The sequence below is a fragment of the Suricata suricatta genome, chromosome 8, assembly GCF_006229205.1.
Source record: "Suricata suricatta isolate VVHF042 chromosome 8, meerkat_22Aug2017_6uvM2_HiC, whole genome shotgun sequence".
NCBI lineage: Eukaryota > Metazoa > Chordata > Mammalia > Carnivora > Herpestidae > Suricata > Suricata suricatta.
The window spans coordinates 111,742,385-111,760,022 of record NC_043707.1 but is presented as its reverse complement, the minus strand read 5'-3'; the positions used below and the strand labels follow the sequence as shown (position 1 = coordinate 111,760,022).

The 17,638-nt window shown below is 43.5% G+C and overlaps 1 protein-coding gene across 4 annotated transcripts in view; it reads right to left on the bottom strand.

The window, feature by feature from the left end:
* Positions 1 to 475: 475 nt before the first annotated feature.
* Positions 476 to 17,638, bottom strand: part of TRIT1 (tRNA isopentenyltransferase 1) — a 48,878-nt gene continuing 31,715 nt past the window's right edge. The window contains exons 3-12 of one of the 4 annotated variants that reach the window (XR_003912098.1): positions 13,510 to 13,608; positions 12,678 to 12,823; positions 9,879 to 10,021; positions 8,030 to 8,141; positions 7,550 to 7,662; positions 7,229 to 7,306; positions 4,236 to 4,345; positions 3,785 to 3,902; positions 1,100 to 1,326; positions 476 to 764 (exon numbers count right to left, since the gene is read on the bottom strand). Coding sequence is in view for 1 of the 4 variants with exons in the window: in XM_029948666.1 (XP_029804526.1) it covers positions 753 to 764; positions 1,175 to 1,326; positions 3,785 to 3,902; positions 4,236 to 4,345; positions 7,229 to 7,306; positions 7,550 to 7,662; positions 8,030 to 8,141; positions 9,879 to 10,021; positions 12,678 to 12,823; positions 13,510 to 13,608 (1,083 nt within the window). In the remaining 3 variants the exon portion in view is untranslated. Of the gene's footprint in view, positions 765 to 1,099; positions 1,327 to 3,784; positions 3,903 to 4,235; positions 4,346 to 7,228; positions 7,307 to 7,549; positions 7,663 to 8,029; positions 8,142 to 9,878; positions 10,022 to 12,677; positions 12,824 to 13,509; positions 13,609 to 17,638 lie in introns of those variants that run through there. The other 3 variants (XM_029948666.1, XR_003912099.1, XR_003912100.1) reach the window with 3 other exon arrangements.

Here is a 17,638-nt window from a genome sequence, read left to right as displayed (position 1 = left end):
TTGTACAGTGTGAACAAAGCTCCCTGAAAGCAAGAACGACACCTCATTTTATCTCTGTATTCCCTCTAGCCTCACATATAGTAGATTCTGAACAAATAAAATATTACTTGAGTGGAGTTATTGCTTAATGGAATCGCCTTGTTTGGGGCGATGAAAAGTTTTGCAAACAGAGGTGACTGTTGTATAGCATCGGGAACATAATCAATGTTGCTGAACTGTAAACATAAAAAGGCCTAATTTTATGCTAAATACATACATACACCCAACATTGCTGGAAATCACGAATCTCTAATAAAAGACCCTCTCCAGAGTCTTCCACGAATAGATTAAGTGCTCAATAAATATTTGCTAAATGATGAATAGACAGCATGATCATATGAAGAATGTGGAGACTAAGAAAGTTACCATGTTGCTAACAGAGCCCACTGTGTAGACACTAGACATGGAATATACATTTTTTAAGCATTAAAGAGACTCTTGGGAACTTTTTCTTTATTTAACTTTCAAAAAATATATAGACTTCTAACTCAATAGAAAGACAGCAGTGATGGTAATTATCACACAGGAGGCGCGCAGCAAATGCCGAAGTCTTTAGTTTTCAGGCACCACGTCACGAACACCTCCTTCTCTCCTTCTCCATGGAATTCCAAGAGCTGGCTGAGTTCACTTGACCATCTCACTGGGGCTGGTCCGTTCCTGCCATCCACTCAAATCCAGAACTCCTGATCTGTGGCTCACAAGACCTCAATCATCTATAAAAGTATCTGGAAAGAAGATATTTTTAGCCAGAGTCAGGAACATAAAAACTTCTTCTTAAAGGTACACAGGGAATTTGGTATTCATTACCAGAAAGATCCTCAAGTATAAAAAAGTGCAATCTACACCTCTTTTAAAAATAGAACCTTTAAGGCTAAAAGTGGAGGCGGGGAGGAATCCCTTCCCAAAATCATTATTACCAGACACATCAGCCAAACAAGGAACTAACAAGACCTGCTGTTTCCATGACAGAGAATGTGAGACTTGAAAACTACATCACAGAGAAAAAAAAATGGTGGGGGCTTTCTGCATAGCACTCCTCGGCCCAGACAGGGACACACACCTGACCCTCCTTCCCGAAGCGGGGCCCCACCGGTGCAAAGGCTCCGGGACATGTCTCTTAAACACTGGACTTCACCTCTTTCTCATTCTGCTCTGAGAATCCTTTCTCCCTAAGCTCTTTGTCACAGTCTGGAGAAATACTCTGATTTTCTATGGTAGCAACAGCATCTGAGTCCAATCTTCTTCTTTTCTTCAGTTGGTGCAAGTGGGATTTGGATTTTATATGTGCTGAGACAAAACAAAAACAACAATAATTAGAACTTTCAAAAAACATTTTTAACATTTCTTTTTGAGAGACAGAGCATGAGTGGGGGAAGGGCAGAGAGAGAGGGAGACACAGGATCTGAAGCAGGCTCCAGGCTCTGGGCTGTTGGCACACAGCCCAACATGGGGCTCGAACTTGTGAACCGTGAGATCATGACCGGAGTCAAAGTCAGACACTTAGCCAACTGAGCCACCCAGGCGCCCCTCATTAGAACTTCCTAGAATCAATCCTAGAAGGATAAAAATTAACTACATAGTCCTTTTCTTTAACAATAACAGGATCCACACATGTGCTGGTATAGCTGCTTAGCATTTTTAAGGGAAGAATAAGTTTTGTGGCCAGCAAGCTACCGGGCACCAAGCACACCCTGCTGGGAGCTTTATTCACATCACTAATCCTCACAGCAATCTTGCAGGATGGTATTATTCAGCTCATTTGATACAGGAGGAAACTGAAGTTCACCGAGGCCTCTTATTTTGTCCAAGGACACAGCAGGTTAAGGTTAAGTTCTTCAGCTCATCGACAGCTCAAGAGACCCAATTTTCCAGAATCAGGGCTCTAGACTCACTTTGCCAGCATGGGGCTTCCTGTAACAGATAAATTACCTTTCCACTCACTCAGCTAAAAGTGACGAATCCAAATCCTTGTCTGCAGCGCAGGACAGATGCTCTGCCCCACATCAACCCCACAGCACCCAGAGCTGTCCTTTCCACTTCCCTGCTCACACAGGTTCGCCCTCCGGGTCTGACATCCCCACGCCGGGGTCCGACAAGCCACTGGAACGACTGACTCCCAAGCCCACATTCTCCAAGCACGCAATGCTCCAGAGAGATACCGGGAAGCATTCTTCCCTGAGGATCCCTTGTGAGAGCCCACAGAAGCCTTAAAGCTGGAAGGCCACTGCTCCTGATCCCAATGTCTGACCTCTCACCCCAAAGGCTGTTCCCATCCTCTGACTAACTCATACAAGCTTCTTTTTATTCTGTTTCAAGGAAGTCTTATTTGGAAGCATCTAACGAGATACATGACTAGATTAAATGCTCTTTGACATATATTAAAAACATCATTTTAAATGAGGTTCTTAAGCAAAAAAAGAAAAAGTAAGGAAGAGGTTAGAAGTCAAAGAAAAGTTTACTTGGGGGAAAAAGAGCTTTATTCTCCAGCAAGAGCCTAAGGCAAAAAAAAAAAAAAAAAAAGGGCTTCTGGCCGGGCTCTCCACGGCAGCAGGAGATGGGAGCGCGGACTTGACAGATGGCACTATAGAAGGGCTCACACAAGCTAAGCTCACAAAGGCTCACAAATGTCGCTTCTTTAAGTCTATCCCTGAAGGACATTCGACACATCGAACCACTAAGTTTCCTTTAGAAAAAACAATCAGACGCTCTCTTTCTCTTCCCCTTTCATCATTATAAACCATCGACAATCGAGGCTTCTTCTGCTGCTTGGGCAAATCACAGCCGTCCCCAGTCTCTGACAATGGCATTCATTTTGCGGGTGCTACCAGTTAATAGAACTAATCATTCTATTGGTTGGAATGGGGAGAAAACTCCATTTCTATGAGAATCCCATGCAAGGCAGTGCTCAGGAACAGAAGGATTCCCGCCACTGAGTACACCACAAGCCCTACTGTGCTCAAAAAGAGTGAGCCTTAAATGAGTTCCCAAATACAGCGTGAGCTCCAGGCTTGGAGGCCCTGGCCCTCTGGGCTCTCACTAGAGGACTAGAGGAATCGGGACAGAGAGTGCGGGCGTGACTCTGCGGCAGAGGCGGATCCAGGCTCTAGGAGGGAAAGAGAGCCTCAGGGCAGGGCTGCTGCTGGTTGGTCGCGAGTACCCTGAAAGAAGACGGCACGCTTTGATCACCGATCACCATCTTTCTCTGTGTGGGACAGTCAGCTGCTGCCGCTCCTCTCAATACTCTCTCACAGTCCCAGCGTCACCACAACTTCAATGCAAAACCCTAACAGTCACCAAAGAGGCAACACTTGCAACGAGTGTACTCAGGAGGAGTAACCGCACGCCCTCCCATCTCCCTAGCTGGCTCTGTGTCCGCGTCTCCAGGGTAAGTTGGCCGGCTTCCCTTATACTCCTACCTCACCCGCACTGAGGTCTAAACATGAAGGGCCCTAGAAGATAGCATCAGGAAAGTCAAAGGAGCTCTGGAAGGTTACTGCAGACTTCTCAGTATAAAATATCTACTCTAGCTGAAGTTGGAGGGCCTACGACCTTCCTTGAAAATTCAGAACACATGCATAACTCCCCATATAGGAAAGTCTCCATGAAATTTAGGCTCTTAGAGGAATCTGCCATCCCTTTACTCGTAAGTGGAGCCCAGCATTCAACCTACCAAAGACCTTAAGATGCATGAAGTCACCGTGAACCACCTTTAACAGACTTCTCCATGCCCTTCCCCAGACTCTACCTGCCCATTCACGGTCCCCAATGATGATTCGATCGCAGAGGTCACACATGTGAAAACTTCTCTTGTTCTCCGTTTCACTGCATGGCATCTTTACTGGAGCAGCTATAGGCTTGTGGCCCTGAAAGAACAGGGGTAGGGGAGAGGGGGAGAGGGTGGAGAAGCAGTTCAATCAGAGAGATCTGGATGTTATTCTCTGATATTAAGGGGAGCGGGGTTTTCCCAAGATTCTTTATCCTCATTCCAAATAGCAGGTGGACGATGGACAGATTTTAGCAACAACCTTTCTAACTGTGAAAGCAGAAACACAGCCTCCAGGGATCTAAAAGCAGCCAGCCCTTTGGCTCTATTCCATGGAAAAGAAAGCTTGGTTCCCTGACATACCAACAAAGGTGCCAGCTGAGGAAAGCCCTCCGAAAGCCACACAAAAGGCAGTACTGTGATTAATAATCACCTGGATGAAACTCTGCACGATTTCAAGAGCTGGTACAAGAACAGATTCCTCCCACTTCGAGACATCAGATACTTCTAAGCCATATACTGGGGGGACACTGGGACCAGGTCCTAATGACGACAAAGAGAAGATGTGAGAGGTCAGCCTCCAACACCCAATCAGTTCTGCCCCCAGGACTCCAGAATCCTCAAGGGAAATATATGGGCCAAAGGAATAAACATTCTGACCACGCCATTCATTCTAACCAGAAACATGAACAAACAACTACATGCAATTCAAAAATGACCTACAAGGTTCACTGATCTGTAGCCAACAAGTCTAGCTGCATAATCCAGACGTCCACAGACAGAGCCTTCCAGATCAGTCAGAAAAACAGAACGGAGTACTAGCTCTAGTGATATAAAGACAGCACATCACAGGAGTAAATAAACTAACAGCTTAAAGCAAATGCCTGTTTTAAGTTCCCTATCATCTTACAGTGATAGTGCTCTTGGCAAGAGAGTTCAAAGGTCTCTTTAGGAGCAGACACTAGGTTTGTATATATTTCCTCAGCAGTATGGCATTTGTGAAACTCACTGATAATTGGGGACCGGGAACAGAAGAATTATCGACCACTGAGCCACTAAATCTGAGAACTAGAAAGCCTGGAAATCAAACTAGTTGAGCCCCTTTCTTTTAGGAAACTGATCTACAGGACTGTTCAAGAAACACCCTTCGGTACACACTTCTGAGTGGAGATGAGACTGGAGACAGCCTAGGGCACAGCGACAGGCATCTCATCCACGTTTAGTCTCTGCTGGCAGCCTCCCCGTCTATGGACACACTACACTGCCTTCCACAGCTAGGTTAAGTCAGTTGCCTAAAGGCAAAGAGCATCTCCCCATGGACAAAAACATCAAAGTCTTTAGGATGCCAACGGCTGGCAGGTGCTGGCCTTTTGATTGTGCCAACCACAAGTAAGATTCTTCATAAAGTGGCCTGGGCTGCACCTGCCACCACACGGAAAGGTGAGACCAGGAGGGTGCAGGCAGCATCCACAGCACACCTGGCCTTGGCTAAGCTCTGCACCTGTTTCCAGGCCACTCTATATTTTCCCTTCCCCTCTGAGTCCTTTGTTGGGCTTCTGTGCCCTGTCTAAGCACCTTTCAACAAGTTCTCGGCTCCCAGCTGCTATTTCTGGCTTGGGTCCAAGGCCAAGTTGGGGCGGGGAAGTCCCTCTGGCTTCCTGCCAGAACCCTATCCCAGCAGACCAGCCCCAGCCAATCATACGCGACTCCCAGTTTACAAGGCAGCTGTGCCTTTCACTCTAGCACCAGGCCTGTGCCGGCATACACATGAATGAGGAATGGGCAGATGATGCTCTGGGCCATCAATCCCTCTGGACTCAGAGATGGGGGAGTTACTGTGGCTTTACCACAGGAGGAAGTTTCAAATCATTATAAAAAACATCTTTTGTTACAGACTAATTATTAGCCCTGGGGAGAAGAGAAGCTGCACTGGAAATCTGTAGTGGTGAATTTTAGTGGATTCAATTCAATTTTAATTTTAGCTAAAGCAAAGAATTCTCCTACCTAAAAGGACATGCAGAGAAAGCCGGGTGAGGAGAAGGCAGGACGCAGAGCCTGACAGTGCCAGGACTATGCTAGAGGGGTCTGGCAGAGGGCAAGAGCAGGAGAAAGAACTGGAGCAATTGGTGGTCAATAAAATGGACCAAGGTGCTTATGTTCACAGACACTAAAGAGCAGAGTGGAGGCCTCAGCTGTCATCTATAACTGAAAGCCGAAGTCTAGAGGCAAAAGGTAAATGGGATGATTCAGAAGCATATTTAAAAAGTGCGTATAAGATAAAGTTGGTGTGTCACTTGGACTGAATCTCTTCTAAATTAATCTCCATTTAGCTCATAACCACACCATTTCTTACTTGAGGCCCAATACCAACGCTGTCTGGCTAAAGCTATAGCCACGGGAAACAAGAAGAGGGCTGGGAAGTGCAGTGGTGGGGGCGGGAGCGGGGGTGAGGCCTGCATTTAGAACTCAGCTGCTTATTCAGCTGGCAGGTTTGGGGAAAGATATTTAACTTCTCGAAGCCTCCATCTCCTTATCTGCAAAGATAAAAGAATAACACCTATCCCGCAGGCTCAGATGTATATGTATAGCACCAAATTTAGTGTCAAGGACACAGAATAGGGTCAAATAAACAAGAATTTCCTTTCCTGTTCCTTAAAAGTACTGTTTAGCCGAAGCTAAGGCTACAGCATCCTAAAACACCACGTACCTGAATATGAAGGCGATGCAGGGGAGCTGGTGAAGGTCTGGCTCTTTATACTGCTCGTCTGCCCATTTTTCTTTCTCTTTGTTTAAAGCTTATTTATTTCTTGTAATCTCTACACCCAACATGTGGTCCAAACTCATGACCTTAAGATCAAGAGTCACATGCTCTTCTGACTGAGACAGTCAGGCACCACAGAACCATTTTAATTAGGAGAGTGCCCTATAGAAAGCTGGCTGCACTTTTGTGTACAAACTTGTGTGTGTGTGTGTGTGTGTGTGTGTGTGTGTGTGCGCGCGCGCGCGCGCAGCTTTAAAAATTTTTTTGAACTTTTTAAAAATTTATTTTTGAGAGACAGAGAGAGACAGGTCATGAGCAGGGGAAGGGCAGAGAGAGAGGGACACACAGAATCGGAAGCAGGCTCCAGGCTCTGTGCTGACAGCTCAAACCCACAAACCATGAGATCATGGCCTGAGCCAAAGTCAGATGCTCAACTGAGCCACCCAGGCTCCCCAGTCAAGTACAAAATTTGAAGCTAAAATCAACCCTGAGCAACCCTGTAATGTTTTCTGAGACATTACAAAAAAGTATCGTTCCACAGTCATTTATGCAGTAGACCCTCCCCCAGATCAGGTCCCTAGGTCTTAGGTCCAGAAACCAAAGTTCCTTTTCTGGGACATCTACTCGAAACAGACCCAGGGGATAAGGAACAGCATGAGACTTACTGCTCAAAAAGCGGTTTTTAACCCATCGGTTTTGCTTCCGGGCATATCTCTTGGTCACTTGTTTCAGAGACTCAATACCTGAAAGACAAGGTAAATCTAAGAACCTTTTAAGTTCTCATCCAGACAAAAGGAAACCCAGCCCAGAAGGAGAGAAAATCAACCACGGCACCACACTGGACTACACCTGGTAGACAAAAATCTCAATTCTGAGCTGAAGGCCATTTGGGACTCTTCGGGCCTCAGCTCCTTCTCAGACCATACCAGCGGGATACCGTGGCACCCAAGGATGTCCAAGGCTAGGTTAAATGGAGGAATTCACACCTTTCCTTAGGAGCTGGTTACTGGTCTCCGGTGTGCATTTTCCCTCAGTGACAAGGTACTCGTGGAATTCCTTGAAGCCAATGGATTGGAAGATACCATGTTGATAGTCCTGGCTGGGAACAGGAGAGCATCAGCAGATGAACCACTGCATCTGAGAGCTAGTAGGGGCCTTGGAGAGGATCTAGCCATTTCATCTCATAGATGAGAAACTGAGATCCTGCCTCTCTAAACACCTTCCTCCACCCCCACCCCCACCTGCACAAGCTCCCTGGTTAATTCCCTTGAAAATTAACTCCCGAGAATGTCTGACAGATTAGAAAGTGTAACTGTTAACAAAAACCCCCTTCCAACAAACCTTGCCACTGCCAAGGACAAAGGCTAATAAAAAAACAAGGAGATCCAAACTCAGTACTACATTTATGGTCTTTTGACCATGAGCAAGGGATGGAGAGTAGGTCAAAGTAACAGCCAAATCCTCACCTGTTTTCTGCAACTTTCTTCTGATTATAGCGCCTGTGAAAATCTCTTAGTTCATCCAAGAGCCCAGCAGCGAGCATGTCATCCACCCTCTTCTCCAAGCGCTCATCTAGAACTTCAATCAAATTAGCCCATCAACCAGCAAGCCTATCAAAGGTGCGCGTGATACATTTACACGATGGATGGACAGGTGCCACGAAGAAGAACGTTTGTTCAAGTGGAAGAAAGGGTTCAGACTCCAAAGATTATAGAATAAGTCATATTATTTTTGGCATAGGTAAGACTCTGCACTTCAGTAAAAACAGCCAGAATGAGGCACATGGCTTATTATATAAAGAGAAGGCATACAACTACAGATGTTAGGAAAGACAAATATTTTATTATGGAATGTGTACTCGTTGTTGACGCTAGAGGCAGCTGTGAGACACCCTGGCTTGCTCTTCTTACTTTTTTCCATTATATTTGTTACTCTAATTTTGTGTTATTTCACATTCAAGAACTTTCAGATGACACCCTGGATAGGAACAGAAACTTTAATCCAAATCCATCCTAGGTACACTGTGAACTCCTGGGCCAGACAGAGGAGCAAAGGGTAAGGGGTCATATTCATTCAGATGTGAAGGTCAAACAGTTTCATTATGAATCAGATTCCATTATTTTATGCTGAACTGCAGTACATGTTTTTATTCACAAAAAAAAAATCCATTAGAAATTATCTTTTTCTGTAAATTTGCACCTGAGATCAATTTAACAACAAATTTTCACCATTCCTATCATGTGCTACATTATCTGCCATTGCTACCTCTCAGCCTGCAGTAACAGTAACCTTTGTCCTATCTTCCTAAAAAGTTTGTATTTGTTAAGGGCTTATCGTGTGTTAGGCACATTCTGGGCACTTTGTATGTATTGTTTCATCTAATCCTCAACGAAGCTATATGTATTATTACTATGATTTTATTATCATTATTTCTACTTAACAAAAGAGAAAATTGAGGCCCAGGAAGGTAAACTAATTGCTTTAAAATTCACATAGGCAGAGACGGCGGAGCAGGAATCTGCATCCAGTCTGGCTCAGACAGCGAGTTCTTCATCGCTACACTATACTGTTCACGTATGGACCCAGCTCATAAGTTACCTTTAAAAACGGGTCCCTGGCCGCCCGCAATAGAGTGCTCATCACCCCTTCTCTGTGGCCTCACAGCACTTTCTAGCCCAGCACTTATCACAATGTCGTGTCTATCTGGTTTGCACCCCGCTGGACTGGGAGCTCCTCAAAAACAGGCACTGTCTCATATTCATCTCTGAAATCCAAGGACTCTGCAGTGTCCTTGACACTTCACTGAATGCTTACTACATGCTAGCTGGATGAAGTTAGTACTATCACGGGGCATTATCATACTTTAGCAAAACAAAACAACACAAAACAAACCCCATAATCAGGCTAGCTAACTGATTATCATACCCATTTCTCAGCCAGGCTGCTTTTAGAATAATCGGTGATGCAACCTCCATCCAGCCAATCCAGGAGTCAGACCTCCTATAGAACCTTCCTTCTCTTTCTCTTCAGACCTTCCCTGGATGACAGTCTTGTACTCACAGCACCACAACATCCTATCCACCTCGCTATCTTATCCTAGTGCCTGGGATAGCTACCCTCCTTCCCATTCCAGACAGCCGCCCAGGGGAAGGGAACAAAGTGCCTCATTAAGTCAATGAATAATGGTAATTAAACTAATAGCTAACACTTGTTTAGTGCTTATTATGAGCCACTAATGGTTCTAAGCATTTCATATATATAGTAATAAAATAAGCTCTATCTCAGATGGACTCTGAGGCATTAAAGGGCTTTTACCTGTCTGGTCAGCATGAAGCCAGAGGATGCAAAGGTGAGGGAACTTCAGAGGGCCTCCAAGGGGACCACCACCTTCCTCCGCATGTTGACGATGAAGAAATTCACTATGAGAGATTCCCGTTTCTTCAAACACTTGCAAGCTCCTAAGTCATTTAAGGGAGGGTGGGGGGACGGGCACACCCATAAAAACCATTAGAAAATATGGATCTCAAGTGAAACAAGGAGAGAGGCAATTACAGAACATTTTCACTACATCAGCTCCCAAAGCCATGAAGGTCTGGGGTCACTTTAATCCTGTAGCTACTCAGAAAACAATCCTGGGGCACCGGGGTGACTCAGTTGCTTAAGTGTCCGACTTCGACTCAGGTCATGATCTCACAGTTTGTGAGCTTGAGCCCCACATCGGGCTCTGTGCTGACAGCTCAGAGCCTGGAGTCTGCTTCAGATTCTGTCTCCCTCTTTCTGCCTCTCCCCAGTTCATGCTCTGTCTCTCTCTCTCTCTCTCATGTTCTCTCTCAAAAATAAATAAACATTAAAAACATTTTTTAAAAAGGAAACAATACTATAGAAAACTTAGGATAAAGTAAGAATAATACTATTCTTTTAAACATACCAAATCAACTTTTCTGAAATCAGGTTCAAAAACAACAGGCTTCTTCTACACACATAGAATGGGACTCACTCACCCTCAGGTAAGCAGTAAAAGAGCCTATTTGGGAGACTGTTACAAGTCAACAGGTCCAGTCTCGCCGGGCTGCCTTTCCCACACTACAAAAGTATGTTGTACATCCAGCTCATCAACTTTCTTTTTAAATATGTCTCAGGTTAATGAAGAACACTTCTGACTAATTTAGTACTCTACTAGCCCAGAGATCACTGAAGAAAGAACTCACACACTTATTCCTAAGCTACCAGCCTCCCTGTCCGTATCTATTATGCTATGCAGCAACTAGGTAATTTAACTCCCAAATCTATACTCTACCACTCTGGGTGATTGCAACTTATCAGCTTGAAAGTGATCCTTCCCTTCCTGACCCAATTCTACTTCCTGAAATCCTAACACAAGAGTAGAGACCCCTTGTCTCTCCGTACCACTGGTCATTCAAAGAGGACCTATGAGGGAAAGTATGTAGTAAGAGATAATCTCACTTATCTGGAGGTTAGAATATAGTCTTAAACTAAAAGAGAAATGAAAACAGTCTTCCAGTCCTCTCTAAAGAAAAGACTCTAGAGCTCTTGCTTAGAACCTATTGACTCTTACTAAGACACAGTTCTCAACTCATTACTAGTTTAGAAGTAGCAAAATGAGGGGAGCCTAGGTGGCTCAGTGGGTTGGGCAACTGACCTCCGTTCAGGTCATGATCCCATGGTCTGTGGGTTCAAGCTCAGCCTTGGGCTGGGCTCTGTGCTAACAGCTCAGAACCTGGAGCCTGCTTTGCATACTGTGTCTCCCTCCTTCTCTTTCCCCACCCACTGTGTTCTATCAAAAATAAATAAACACTAAAAAACAGTAGAAAATTGAGGAGTTGTGATAAGAAAGAACTGATTAATAAAAGGAGAGGATAATAAAGATCAATCTCTAGGATTATGTCATAAAATAATTTAAAAATGAATGTTCATCATAATGTTTCCATATGCCAAAACTTTTTGAAATATTTCTATTAAAATGCTTTAAAATAAAATGTTTGGATACTAAAAGTATAAACTTCATTTATCTAGAATGTGCATTACCAAGGAGGCATAAAAACTTAGATATTACAATGATGTGTGACACTCCAACGGGTAACCATACCTGAAGAAATATTATTCTTTAGTATTAAATTTCATGGAGGGCAGGGAGGCACAGTTAGAAAAAAATTTCTAAAAAAGCTCTGGATGTGTTGGGGATGGTGGGAAATAATGAAAAAAGGATTAAGAAACACTGATCTACGTGTGCCAGGGTGGCTCAGCTGGTTAGGCACCTGACTCTTGATTTTGGCTCAGGTTGTGATCTCTGTTCATGGGATCGAGCCCCATGTTGGGCTCTACGCTGACAGTGCAAAGCCTGCTTGGGATTCTCGCTTTCCCTTTCCCTCTCTGCCTCTCCCCTGTGCGCATGCTCTGTCAAATTAAATAAAAAAAATTAACAAAAAAAAATTCCTATCAATACCAGATGTTGCTATAATATTTAATCTGTATAAACAACCACACATATAGTAAGTTCTTCATTGGAGCCTCTGCTCTGTCAGATTATCACTCCCAACACTGCCCACCCCCCAAAAATCCTAACACATGAGGCTGCAAATTAAAAAAAAAACCTAAGAAAACATGACCTTATAAGTTCATTCATCACTTCTCTCTTCCCTTCAAGAAAGCCTCCATGTGTAAAGGTGAGCTGATCCATGAGATAGTTTATAAAATCCACCTCCCACTGGGAAAGCTGCTGGGGTAGAACTCAGTATTGTGCAATCAATTATGAAACTCAAATCACAATGTAAACCAACTGCATGCCAGAAAAAATTTACATGAAAACTGCTATACACGCGAAGATCAAATAGAAATGAAGCACAACTACTTAGGCCCTAGGGAAAACTCTACTGCACTATACATTTTATACACTTTAAATTAACAACAAAGTTGGGTGCAATTATTTATTGAGGGAGGCGGATAGAGGCAGCAACCGGGGGCCTCGCGAACTGTTAGCTAGAACACATCAATCTCCCCTAACTGCTATTATCGAAGCCCTCTTGTTACCTGGGCACATGGAATGACTTACTGCCCAACTCCAGAGGGACTCACAGTGGGCCCAGGCTTTCTCACCTGGCCACTTTGCGCTTGTCATGTGGGTGCAGCTTGGCAGCCATTTCTGGGTCCACCTGGCTTAGGCGTTTGTGGAGCACATGGCCATCCTCCTTTTCAAGCTCTACTTTCCGGTCAGTCACCTTCTCGGTGTCCATCTCCTGGGGCTGTTAAAAGAAGGTCTACAAGTGAATTTAGTTCAACAGTTCAACAGCAAGCACTGAGACAATGCATGTGTCAGGCACTTGGCTAGGAGTTAAGAATACAGAATCGAGAGAAATCAGCAGGTCTTGGCATATAGTGAGACAAAGACCATATAACAGAAAATTCTAATACACTGTGGCAGTGTTGTGAGGCCACAGCAAACAAAGGACGTACTGAGTAGGGAAGTATGCGGGTGCCTGCTTCCTTGTCAGAAGTACAAACAGGAACCAGGGCTAACACATCTGGATTAACATATTCATGAGTCCAGAACTGCCTGCACATTACAGTTTGTAGAGTCCCACCCTATGCAATAGCGTCTCCATAATAAAGGTTAGTGTTGGACATCTCTCTGACGTATAGATTGTTACAGCCAAGAAATGCTGAATCAGATTGATGTACTGTTAACTTAGACAGAGATGCTAATTAATCCACAGAGAAGCATTTTTCCCACACACAGCCCTTACCCTCAGGCCACCCCAGAGGAGCACACTTCACAGACGGAGGTTGCATTTGCTTCAGAATATTAAGTAAGAAAACTACACTGGCTGAGTATAAGAAACAGGCAAAAGTCAACCTTCCTCCCACTAAAATTAGATGGCAAGAAAAAGGAACCCATTTCCTCAGTGACTTACAAGTGAACCAAACATACCTTAGTATTGACAAGAACTTTCCAGAGCAGAGACTCAATGTAATAATTGGTTCCTCCCACGACAATAGGAATTTTGTCTCGGCCAAATATATCTTCAATGTGAATGTTAAGAAAGATATCACAATATTTAATATCAAGAAGAGCATCCTGACTCACCTGAGAAGGAGGGTATTAGCAAGAAACCACACTCATTTATCCGTCTGGAGAACAAAGGGGAAAGGGTGGAAACCAAGTGAACTGGTATCAGTCTTAACTGTTTCCCATGAGTTCTCAAAAGCATTTCCTATTAGTTCTGGAGGGTCTTGCATAAATCAGAGACAAATGCATGATGGTCATTCCTTCCAGTTCTAGACATTTCTAGGCCTTGCTGCTAAAATTCGAAGCTTGCTTGGTACCAAATCAGTTTAATGAGCACAAGCCCAAGGGCTCTCAGAGAACCAAGTGTCAGCTGCTCTGAAGCCACCAAGGTGACACCCGTTGTAGGACTTTGCCTTCTAAGGCAAAATACAAGCTGGTTTCTCTAAGCCATGGTTCTTGGACTCAGTCAGTCCCCACCGTTATGTGGTAGTGGTGCACATTTCAGGCACTTGAAACTCCACCAGATAAACTGAAAAGCGTGGGTTCCAAAGATAAACAGATTTCAATAACCAGTTCCAACTCTCTGGCAAGTTACTCAGTTTTCGCACCTGTAAAACTCTCCAGAATTCTTCAGAGCACTAAATGTGACAAGGCCCTACCACAATGCCTGAAATACTTGCTTCCAATTGAGTAAGCACTGAATTTACTTGAGTCTCTATTGTTTTTATATCCCTGCTACTTTGAATTTTTCTTTAGAATCTCTGTTGAACAGATAATTATCTGCTTTATGAAGGGCTTTGCTTCTAAGGATAATTGATAAAGAGACTTTCAACCTAGACAAAGACTCATTTACACACTTCTTCCCCTTGCCAGGCTGTCTGTGGGCAGAGAGATAGATAGACGAACTCTTTTCTATCAGAAGCCCACTAACCCCGAAGAGGCTGGGGTGGGGTGGGAAGAAAGCTGTTACCAATCAAGGATCATAAAGAAGAAACACTGTCTATTTGTTTTTTAAAAAGAGAAATTCTGGGGCGCCTGGGTGGCTCAGTCGGTTAAGCATCCGACTTCGGCTCAGGTCATGATCTCAGAGTTCATGGGTTCAAGCCCCGCATTGGGCTCTGGGCTGATAGCTCAGAGCCTGGAGCCTGTTTCAGATTCTGTGTCCCCTTCTCTCTCTGCCCCTCCTTTGCTCATGCTCTCTTTCTCTCTCTCTCTCTCTCTCTCTCTCTCTCTCTCTCTCTCTCTTTCTCTCTCTCTGTGTCTCACAAAAATAAATAAAATGCTAAAAAATTTTTTTAAAAAATTCTGCATTCCCCCTTTAAGCATAGGGAGTACACAATTACATGGTAATTGTAATAAAACTTCAAATAGTATGATTAACAAAGGGAAAGAGAGCAAATAAAAAGGGAAGGTAAAATGGTGAGATACCAAAAAAGAGAGAGTGGAAAAGGAGGGACATGGGATAGGTGATATTTGGTGGGAAAAGGTTTTATTTGTTTGCCCAAGCCAGGAAACAACTGACTCTGGGCAAAACCCTTCTTCTCTGGGCCTCAGTATCTAGTGTCTTCACCTGCCCAATCAAGAAAGCTAACTAAGGGGGCTCTTCTGGGTGTCTCTGTCGATTGGGCATCTGATTTCGGCTCAGGTCCTGAAGTCATGGTTTGTGAGTTCGAGCCTGGAGCCTGCGTTGGATTCTATGTGTCTGTCTTTCTCTGCCCCTCCCCCATTCATGCTCTGGTCTCTCCCTCTCAAAAAAATAAAAATAAATTAAAATTAAGAAAGCTAACTAAGGATACTTCTTAAAGTACTTTCAGTTCTGACATTCTGTTTCTAAGTTCCTACCTTCACTCAGAAATCTTCATTCCTGTAAGCGATGTAATTAAGTTATCCCCTGCTGTCCTTTGAAAACTCCATTTTCTATCAGTTCTTTCTGAACAACCAAACTGTCTTAAAGCAACAACGGACATTTGCTGATATGTATGTTTTAATTTGCCAACGGCTTTCATATGCATTATCTCATCTGATACAATTGCCTTGTAAAGCAGGTAGGGCAAGAATTATTATCTGCATTTTAATCTCTGCCTATTTGATAGGCAAATAAATATGATTTCATTATTTTGATTTGCATGGCCTTACCAGCAAGGATAAACCCTTTTTCATGTTTACCATTATTTTTCCCCATAATTTTATGCCAATTTTAATGTAACATTTTTATTAAATACATTTATTTATTTATTTTTAAATGTTTTTTATTTACTTTTGAGAGACAGAGAGACAGCACGAGCAGGGGAGGGTCACAGAGAGAGGGAGACATGGAATTGGAAGCAGGCTCCAGGCTTTGAGATAGCTGTCAGCTCAGCACAGAGCCCGATGCGGGGCTCGAACCCACGAACTGTGAGATCATGACCTGAGCTGAAGCCAGACACTTAACCGACTGAGTCACCGAGGCACCCCTACATTTTTTTATTTAAATAGTTTATTACCAAGTTGTCATGTTTACCATTATTTATGTTTCTTCCTTTGTGAAAGGCTCTTTAAGTATTTTTCCTATTGATTCACAGGAATTCTGGGTGGCTCAGTCAGTTAAGCATCCAACTCTTGGGCTCAGGTCATGATCGCACACATCGGGCTCTGTGCTGACAGTGCAGAACTTGCTTAGGATTCTTTCTCCCCCTCTCTGTCCCTCCCCTGCTCTCTCTCTCTCTCTCTCTCTCTCTCACACACACACACACACACACACACACACACACACACACTCTCTCTCTCTCTCTCTCTCTCTCTCTCTCTCTCTCAAAATAAGTAAATAAACTTAAAACATTTTTTTATATAAGGATATTAATCATTTGCCTTTCCTATGTTACAAATATTTTTCCTCTGGCTTCTAGTGCTTACTTTTGTTTATAGTGAGCTAATTTTCTTTTTTTTTAAATTCTAAGATATTCAGTACATACAAAAGAATATATGTAAGGTATGAAGCCTAATAATAAACATACATTCATGAACCCAATGTAAGAAAGGGAATATTATCAATTCTTTTGAAGCCTCCTGTGTATTCATCCCCATCCCAACCCCCTGCTTCCCCTCTCTCTGGGGAAACCTCTCACTATCTTGAATTGTTTTGGTTTTTTTGGTTATCATTCCCTTAATTTTCTTTACAGTAGTCCTTATGTATTTGTACCCCCCCAGAAAATATATTGATTAGCTCTGCTTGCTTTTTAACCTTTACAATAAATAGTATGAATGTGTATGCATCCTTCTATAGTTTTTCACATTGTACAGTTTCTGAGATTCTTCCATATTGATTGCTGCATGAAGTTCCAATTTATTCATTTTCACTGCTGAAAAAGTTCTTAACTGATGTGAACAAAGGAAATTTTATACATTCTTCTGCAAGTAAGATTTTAGGTGCTTGAGTTTTTGCTGTTAGGAGCAGTGCTGTTATGAATGAGATCTGCCACCCATCTCCTGGCATGCTCGTGGCAAGGTTACTCTAGGGGAGGTACGTAGGAGTTCTCGTGGGTATGCATTCTTGCCAACACAAATCCTTATTTCTTATATATTCAAAGCTAACTACTTTCCTTAAAAAAATAAAATAAAATAAAATAAAAAGGGGCACCTGGGTGGCTCGGCTGGTTAAGCATTCAACTTCAGCTCTGGTCCCGATCTCATGGCTCCCGAGTTCGAGCCTTGTGTTGGGCTCTGTGCTGACAGCTCAGAGCCTGGAACCTGCTTCGGATTCTGTGTCTCCCTCCCTCTCTGCCCCTCCCCCGCTCATGCTCTCTCTGTCTGTCTCAAAAATAAATAAATATTTTAAAAAATTTTTTAAATTTTTTTAATGTTTTATTTATTTTTAATACAGAGGGAGACAGAGCATGAGTGGGGGAGGGGCAGAGAGAGAAGGAGACACAGAACTGGAATTCAAAAAATCTTTAAAAAATTTTTTTTGGGGCGCCTGGGTGGCTCAGTCTGTTAAGCCTCTGGCTTTGGCTCAGGTCAGATCTCACGTTCGTGGGTTCGAGCCCCGCGTCGGGCTCTGTGCTGACAGCTAGCT